We start from the raw sequence: 8,211 nt of genomic DNA, 5'->3' as shown, positions 1-8,211 counted from the left end.
AGGGGGAACGCCAGGAGCAGGAGTTGAAGATGAAGTCGGAGGAACGGTAGAAGAACTCGGAGCGTCCTTAGAGTGAGGAGGGGACTCTATGATCCTCTGCCCCCGAGTCTTTAAATCAGACTCAGACTCCACCATGGGGACAGGAGGATCCACGATGGCACCATCAATAACAATCTTATCAGGGTCCAAAGGAGAAAGGTCCAAGTCAGGAGCAATAACTCCGACCTGTTCCTTAAAAATCCTCCAGGCCTCATCAGCACCATCCGCAATAGAGTCCTCCAACTCGGTGTAGGCCTTCCGAGCATTTAGCAAGTCGTTCTTTACAGACACAAGATCAGCAAATAAACTATTGTAGCTGGCTTGCGCTGCTTTCCTTAAACCTACCTCCATATTGCATTGAGCCTGCAACTTCTGCCCCTTCTCTCTGAGGCTGTCCCTCTCCTCCGTCAGTTTGGCAACTTTCCCCTCCAACTCCTTCTCGTGCTCCTGATATACACGAAGCCTACCCTCCAGCTCCTCGACCCTCGAGGTCGTCCCTAAAGAGCTGATGGGAGTCTTCTCAAATATATCCAAGAGTTTGCCACAAACCCCCGCCGTCTTGAGACTCTCCTCAACCACAGTAGTGAGGTAGTACCGAACAGAAACGTCATCCATACTCATACGAGCATGAGGATAGATGTTCTTTCGAACGAACGCAAGAGCGTCCGCCTCACCAGAAGCGCCAGACTCTAAGGTCTTGCGCTTCTTTGGCTCTGGTTCGGGAGTGGGTCGGACGGGAGGGGGTGGCAGAGAGGGAGCAGAGGAGGAAATCACAATAGGTTGAGAGGGAGTCCCAACGATCCGAGGAGAAGGAGGAGGAGGAGAGACAACCGTCCTAACACCTCCAGACCTGGCCCGAGACTTTGCCTTGGCTTCCTGAACCCTCTGGTAAGACTCTTGAGCGTTTTTCTTTGCCATCTCTGCAAAAAACAAATTGGTAGCTAAAATCAGACAAAGTCGGTAAAAGAAATTGCAAGTCGGAAATAAGCAAGAAACGCAAAAAGCTACCTAATTGTGACTGGACAAAGGTCGGCGACCCCTGGAGAAATTTTTTAGTATCCAAGTATGGGGCCCTCCCCCACACTTCTCGGAGGAACCCCACAATGGCTGCTTCTACCTCATTTAAGTCATCCAGACCATATTTCTCGCAAGGGGAGGCCTCCAGCCAATATAAAGGAAATCGGGGAGAAGAATGATCATCCAGGAAAAAGGGGTGGTGACCCTCTACAGCTTGCACTTTGAAAAAGTAGTTCTTGAAGTCGTGAAAGGACTCGTCAAAAAGGGTAAAAAGTCTCCGACCTTGTATGGCTCGGAACGACACCCACTGTTGTTTATTGTTTAGCCCACTGAAGGGTTTGGTCATATGAAAAAGATGGAAAAAAATCTTTAAAGAAGTCGGGAACTCTAAAGCCTGGCTGATAAATTGATAAATTTTCAAAAAACCCCAAGAGTTGGGGTGAAGCTGGGTGGGAGCGACTCGACAGTGACGCAAAACAGATATCTCAAAATTTGAAAAAGGAAGAAAAACACCCAAACGGGTGATCATGCATTCATACATAAAGAAAAAATGAGGGGCCGCCTCATCGACTCTTCCAAAACAAACCCGGTCTTCAGGACCCGGGACTACCAATTCATATTTTGGTTCGTCATCCTCAGAAGTACAAATTCTGTGATGAGTGCGAAGGTTGGTAATGAACTCAGAATCGACTGAGGGCTCCTCCCCTAAGACCGTGACATCAACCCAGTGAGAGAGAGCATCTACAGAAGCCATTTCTTTTTATAAAAAAGGGGGCAACAAAACCTACAAGGGGAAAAGAAGAATCACCAACACGGTCTCTAAAGGGAGGAGGATGCGAAACTAAAGTCTACAAATCAAATTTATCTACAAAAGCATATTAAAGAACTAACCTTTATCCGGATATAAGGGTTGGAAGCAAAAGCCTTCGAAAACGCAAGAATGCAGCACGAACGAATGCAAGGAAATTTGAAAGATCGCAGAAACGAAACAACGAAAGAGAGGGAAAGTATTTATAAGAACGTTAGGGGCATAATGGTAAAATGGGGGCAGTCATTAATAAAGATGCACCGTTACCAAGGCCATTAAATCTCTACGCACACCCCTAACGGACACGACGCTTGATTAGACGTAACTGTCAGAACCGAAAGGTCAAGAAAAATCACGTCGGTTCCTAAGCCATCACGTCGGTCCTCCTACAAATCGGCCAAAACCCCGAGTTGAATACTCGAACCCAACTCTTAAAAAGAAATTGGGCTCGAGTAGGGGCACTGTTCATACCCTGGCCCAATAAATAGGGCCCAAGATCTAAGCAAAGAAGCCCAACCCAAAGAGTTGGCCCTCCTCCAGTACCAGCCTTCGTCCCAGAAGTCGGTACTAAGCACGACCCACTCCAAAGAAGTCGGATATGAGGGTTAGCTGGCAGATAACACTCATTCGAATGAGTAACTGCCCCTAGAAACTCTCTAACCACTTCATAGAGCCATATCTTAACCTCCCTAAGATATGGGAACGGTTATCCGCCTAAAAAGGTGGCACTACTTCAGCGGTGGTTGTTGGTTCACCACTATAAATACCCTGACACCCCTCAGGTATCACTAAGTTCCAATACATTCTCAACTTGCTCACACTCTTGCTGACTTAAGCATTGGAGTGTCTTTGCAGGTACCACCCCCCATTCTTCCACACGCACGAGTCGGACGGAGGAACACCGAGTTTCAGGTTCGCTCGATAGTCACCTCCCTCGCACGTTTGGGCCAACCAACGTCATCCGGCCCACGAATCTCTGGTTACCCACCGTAACAATCCTCATCACCATCTTCTCCTCTTCTTCTACCATTTTTTTTCATTCTTCTTCTTCGTTTTCTACTACTACCTCTTTTTTCTTTTCTTTTTTTCTTTTTTTACCGTCTTCTTCTTTTTTTCGTTTGATGTCATTTCTTTTTTCTTTTTTCTGATCATCCTTCTTCTCTTTTTTCATTATCTTCATCACCATCACCACTATCATCATCGTCGTTATGATCATTTTCATCATCTTTGTCATCTTTTTCTTTTTCTTAATTCAATATCACATAATTAGTTTAATAATAACAAGAGTGACACAATAATTTTAGATTTAATGACCCAAAAAATCTGATAAAAATGATACCAAATTTTTTTATAAATGACACAACAAAATTTTAAATAACTAAAGATCCAAAATTTTAAGGGCAATTTACATAAATAAATTATTTGCCCTTCAAATTTACGCAATTGCATTGTTTTAAATATGAAGACGCAAATACATTGTTTCATATATCTATAGAAACCGCTACTGCCAGTAGCGGTTTATCGCAACACGTACCGCTATAGCCAGCAGCAGTTTACATGCGAATGGGGGAACACAGAAACCTCGCAGTTTCTGTTTGTTGATGTTTGGGCATAAACCGCTACTGGCAGTAGCGGTTTATGTGTATTGGGACATGTGCGTAAACCGCTAGAGGCAGCAGCGGTTTACGTTGATTAGAAAAAATGTTTGTTTATGCTAAATTAAGTTACAAAAAGATTGAGAGAAAGAAAACGGAGTATATATTTTTTGCAATCATATGATTTATATGGATAAAAAATGAAGTAATTTTTAAAGAAAAAGTGTATGCTTTAGTGAATTTTTTACTAAAAATAAATTATTTTATCATTCATGAGTTTTAGAAGGGATGAAGATAAAAAAAATTAGTCTTAGTTTATATATTTTAGTACTCTGTGAGTACTCACTCTTTGATTTGCTATTTATTAATCTCATTTTAATAATAAATACAAATAAAAAATTATTACATGCATATTTATATTTTTTATTTTATTCATCAAAATTATGATGCTAACACTATTATTTATCCAATTAATCAACTGTAAAATACAAATAATTTTTATTTTTTGGTATAAGACAACAAAGTTGCACAAATAAAAAAAAATCATTTAGCTAGAACCTCAAATACAAATCAACAGCAAAGAACACAACCCATTTTTCAAACTCTCCAATCTCCTTTGTATGGTTGATATAAATAAAAGAGAATGAAATAATTTTTAAAGAGAAAAATATATGATTTAGTAAACTTTTGGCTAAAAATAAATTATTTTATTATTTATAAATTTTAAAAGAGATGAGAATAAAAAAAAATTAGTCTTGATTTATATAATTCAATACTTTGAAGACTGTATTTTTTTATTTGTAATTTGGTCTCACTTCTAATAATAAATACAAATAAAAAATTTATTACATGCAGTGAGACCAAATTTTTTTAATAAATTTTTTCTAATCAACGTAAACCGCTGCTGCCTCTAGCGGTCTACGCACATGTCCCAATACACATAAACCGCTACTGTCAGTAGCGGTTTATGACCAAACATCAACAAACAGAAACCGCGACAGCCTCTAGCGGTTTCTGTGTTCCCCCATTCGCATGTAAACCGCTGCTGGCTATAGCGGATTACGTGTTGCGATAAACCGCTACTGGCAGTAGCGGTTTCTATAGATATATGAAACAATGTATTTGCGTCTTCATATTTAAAACAATGCAATTGCGTAAATTTGAGGGGCAAACAATTTATTTATGTAAATTGTCCAAATTTTAAATTACTCAACTAACAAATATATATTCAAATGTATTTTGGAACAAAAAAATATAATAATTTATTATAAATGATATAGAAATAATGGTTTGTGGTTAGACATCTTTTATATAAGTTAAATACCACCCAATTAGCTGAATGATAAGAAAAATTAGTTAAAATTTTTTTTATGTCATGATTAAAAAATTTTGATGTCAAAATTAAGAAATTTTATATGTCAATTAAAACATTTTAGTATTATTTTTATAATGAATCATACACAATTTAAAACTCTCATTTCTCTTCCTCTTCTTTATCATCATCTTTTTCTTTTTGTTTCACGTTTTCGTAATTTTTTTTGTTTCACCCTCTTAACAATAAACGTATGTCTAATTTCAGTACTATTTATAATAAAATCTACACAATTTAAAACTATCCGTCCTCCTCCTCTTTCTCTTCTTCATAATTATTGTCATCGTCGTCATCATAATTTTGTTTCACATTCTCATAATTTTTCTTATTTCACCTTCTTAATAAGAAATTGTATCACAGTTAAAAAATTTCGATGCTATTTTTTTGAATAAATTACGTACAATTCAAAACTTCTCATCTACTCATAATTCTTCTTGTTTTACCTTTTTAATAAGAATAAAAACAAAAAAAACAAACAAAACATAAGAAAAAATAAAAATATTACAATAACTAAAAAGAAGAGGAAAAAGAAAAGAAAAGAAAAAAGAAATAACAACAGCAACAATAAAAAAATGACGATGACGCAAAAATATGCAAAAAAAATAATAAAAAAATGTGTAATTTACGAATATGTTGTATGAATAATTTTTGTTAAATTTAAACTAAAATTAATTAGATTTTTTTTAACAAAATATTCTTATATGTGGTAGTAGAACCGTAATAATAATAATATTAAATTATTAATAATAATATCTACTCCTCGCAAGCATACCCAGAAAAGACAAATGGGATCACGAGAAATTTTTCTATCTCTATGGTTCCTATTCACATCACAATCACTTTGCCATCAAATTAAACATAAAGCGTAGCACCAATAATTTTAAGAGTAATGTTAAGTAGATAAAAAAAAAAAAAAATCAGAACTTGTTTTATCTAATATTCATTAATTGTCGCAACAATTAATAAATACTAAATAAGACAAGTTATAGCTGTTTTTTGGCTGATTTTTCTTTGGTTACCAAATATTTTCGAATTTCAATACAAACGGTCCCAAAAGTTCTAAAGACCCCACACTCAGCTAACAGTTAAGCTTATGTGTAGCCTTATTCCAAGAAACAGCCATAAACTGTATTAAACTCCAAAATTGCCTCAACCCTAGCTAGTTCATTTTATCCTTTTCCATTCTGATATACCAATGATAATGATCAAACTAGCGACCTTTTGCTCTTCGTCCTTTTGTTTCATTCTACGCATTATTCATGCATTGCACTACACCACACTGTATATCTCTATTTACTGCCCTCACTTTAAAACCTTAATTGATCACAGTCTCTTGCACAGAGAAACCAGCTTGTATATATTCTTACCTACCTTTCACAGATTCCTTTAAATAAGAAAAGATAAATATACTTATTTATCTGAAAATATTATATACATATTAAAAATAATTAATATGAAGTAAAAAAAAAAAAGAGAAAAATGTGTCTTATTTATATATAAAAATATAAAAAGTGTAATTTTTTTTAGATTTATTTGTTTTGCATTTGTGAATTATAATTATAAAAATAAAAATAATTAAAATGATTTTACCTCATTATCTGTGTTACAATCTACAAATATCACAGCGTAGGGATATTTCCGTAAATTAAGAACCACGTCTTGCATATATAAGGGTCCACTCAGAATGCCATGCAATATATGCATGCACACTTCTCTTCCTTCCTGCTACCTCCAAATTCCAACCCAACCCACAGTCTCAACCGAGTCAACACCACTCGGCCGAGTCACCACCGGTTCCAACAATCATGGGCCTCAAGTGCGCCACCTTAATCCTCTTTTTTACAATGTTTGTGGCAAGTAGCATTGCCATTGACCCATGCACCTCCAAGCCTGACGAAGCGGGCCTAACCGTGATACCCATCTTCGGCAAATGCTCACCATTTGACCCACCCAAGCCCGACTCATGGGCCCAAACGGTCATAAACATGGCATCCAAAGACCCAGCCCGTCTCAAGTACTTGTCCACACTAGTAGGCCAAAAGTCCGTTGTCTCCGCCCCAATCGCTTCGGGCCAGGCCTTCAACATTGGAAACTACGTGGTCCGTGTCAAGATCGGAACCCCGGGCCAGCTCATGTTCATGGTCTTGGACACCAGCACTGACGAGGCCTTCGTCCCGTGCTCTGGTTGCGTGGGCTGCTCCGCCACCACATTCTCCCCCAAAGACTCCACAAGTTACGGCCCATTGGACTGCTCAGTCCCGCAATGTGGCCAGGTCCGTGGGCTTCAGTGTCCCTCCACGGGCGCAGGCGCGTGTGCTTTCAACCAATCCTACGCGGGCTCCACATTTTCCGCCACGCTCGTCCAAGATTCACTCAGATTAGCCAGTGACGTAGTCCCGGGCTACTCATTCGGCTGCGTTAACGCAATCTCCGGCGAGTCCATTCCGGCCCAAGGGCTTCTGGGCCTGGGCCGTGGGCCTTTGTCTTTACTTTCGCAATCCGGCGGGCTCTACTCAGGTGTCTTCTCCTACTGCCTTCCCAGCTTCAAATCGTACTACTTCTCAGGGTCGCTCAAGCTTGGGCCCGTGGGGCAGCCCAAGAGTATCCGTACAACCCCACTTCTCCGAAACCCTCACAGGCCTTCCCTCTACTATGTGAACCTCACCGGAATAAGCGTGGGAAAGGTTCTCGTCCCTGTCCCCTCAGAGTACCTGGCTTTCGACCCGAACACCGGTTCCGGAACCATCATTGATTCCGGAACGGTGATAACCCGGTTCGTTGAGCCGGTGTACAATGCGGTGAGAGACGAGTTCAGGAAGCAGGTTGGTGGAACGTTCTCGAGCCTGGGAGCGTTTGACACGTGTTTCGTGAAGACGTACGAGAACTTGGCGCCAACGGTGACGCTTCACTTCACGGGGTTGGACCTGAAGCTTCCATTGGAGAACAGCTTGATACATAGTAGCGCTGGGTCGCTAGCTTGCCTTGCAATGGCGGCGGCTCCGAGTAATGTGAACTCTGTGCTGAACGTGATTGCCAACTTGCAGCAACAGAATCTTAGGATCTTGTTTGATACAATTAATAACAAGGTTGGGATAGCCCGTGAGCTTTGTAACTAACTGTTTTAGTTTTTTTTTTAATGTTTTGTATTCTTTGTCTTTGTTTTGGTAAGATATTAATCTATCTTTTCTTTTGTATTGTTTGGATGTTTGGGTGTGGCCGTGTGAATTAATTAATAAGCGTGCCTTGTAGGGTTTAAACATTATTATTACTCGCAAGTGTCACAATAATGTGAAGAGGAATATTAGGAGGCAGCAATTTTTGTGATTTGTAATCATCAAATAGTTATTAATGATAGCTTTAATGGTGTGAGATTGGTGTGA

General features: G+C 39.1%; 1 protein-coding gene across 1 annotated transcript; it reads left to right on the top strand.

The window, feature by feature from the left end:
- The first annotated feature begins 6,306 nt into the window (after window positions 1-6,306).
- LOC112766383 (aspartyl protease AED3) lies at window positions 6,307-8,211 on the top strand. Its single transcript, XM_025812274.3, has one exon. The coding sequence runs from the start codon at window positions 6,637-6,639 to the stop codon at window positions 7,945-7,947; it is 1,311 nt and encodes a 436-aa protein (XP_025668059.1). The 5' UTR covers window positions 6,307-6,636; the 3' UTR covers window positions 7,948-8,211.

This window comes from Arachis hypogaea, chromosome 17 (assembly GCF_003086295.3).
Source record: "Arachis hypogaea cultivar Tifrunner chromosome 17, arahy.Tifrunner.gnm2.J5K5, whole genome shotgun sequence".
Taxonomy (NCBI): domain Eukaryota; kingdom Viridiplantae; phylum Streptophyta; class Magnoliopsida; order Fabales; family Fabaceae; genus Arachis; species Arachis hypogaea.
The sequence above is the reverse complement of the archived record's forward strand: the minus strand, read 5'-3'. Positions and strand labels throughout refer to the sequence as shown.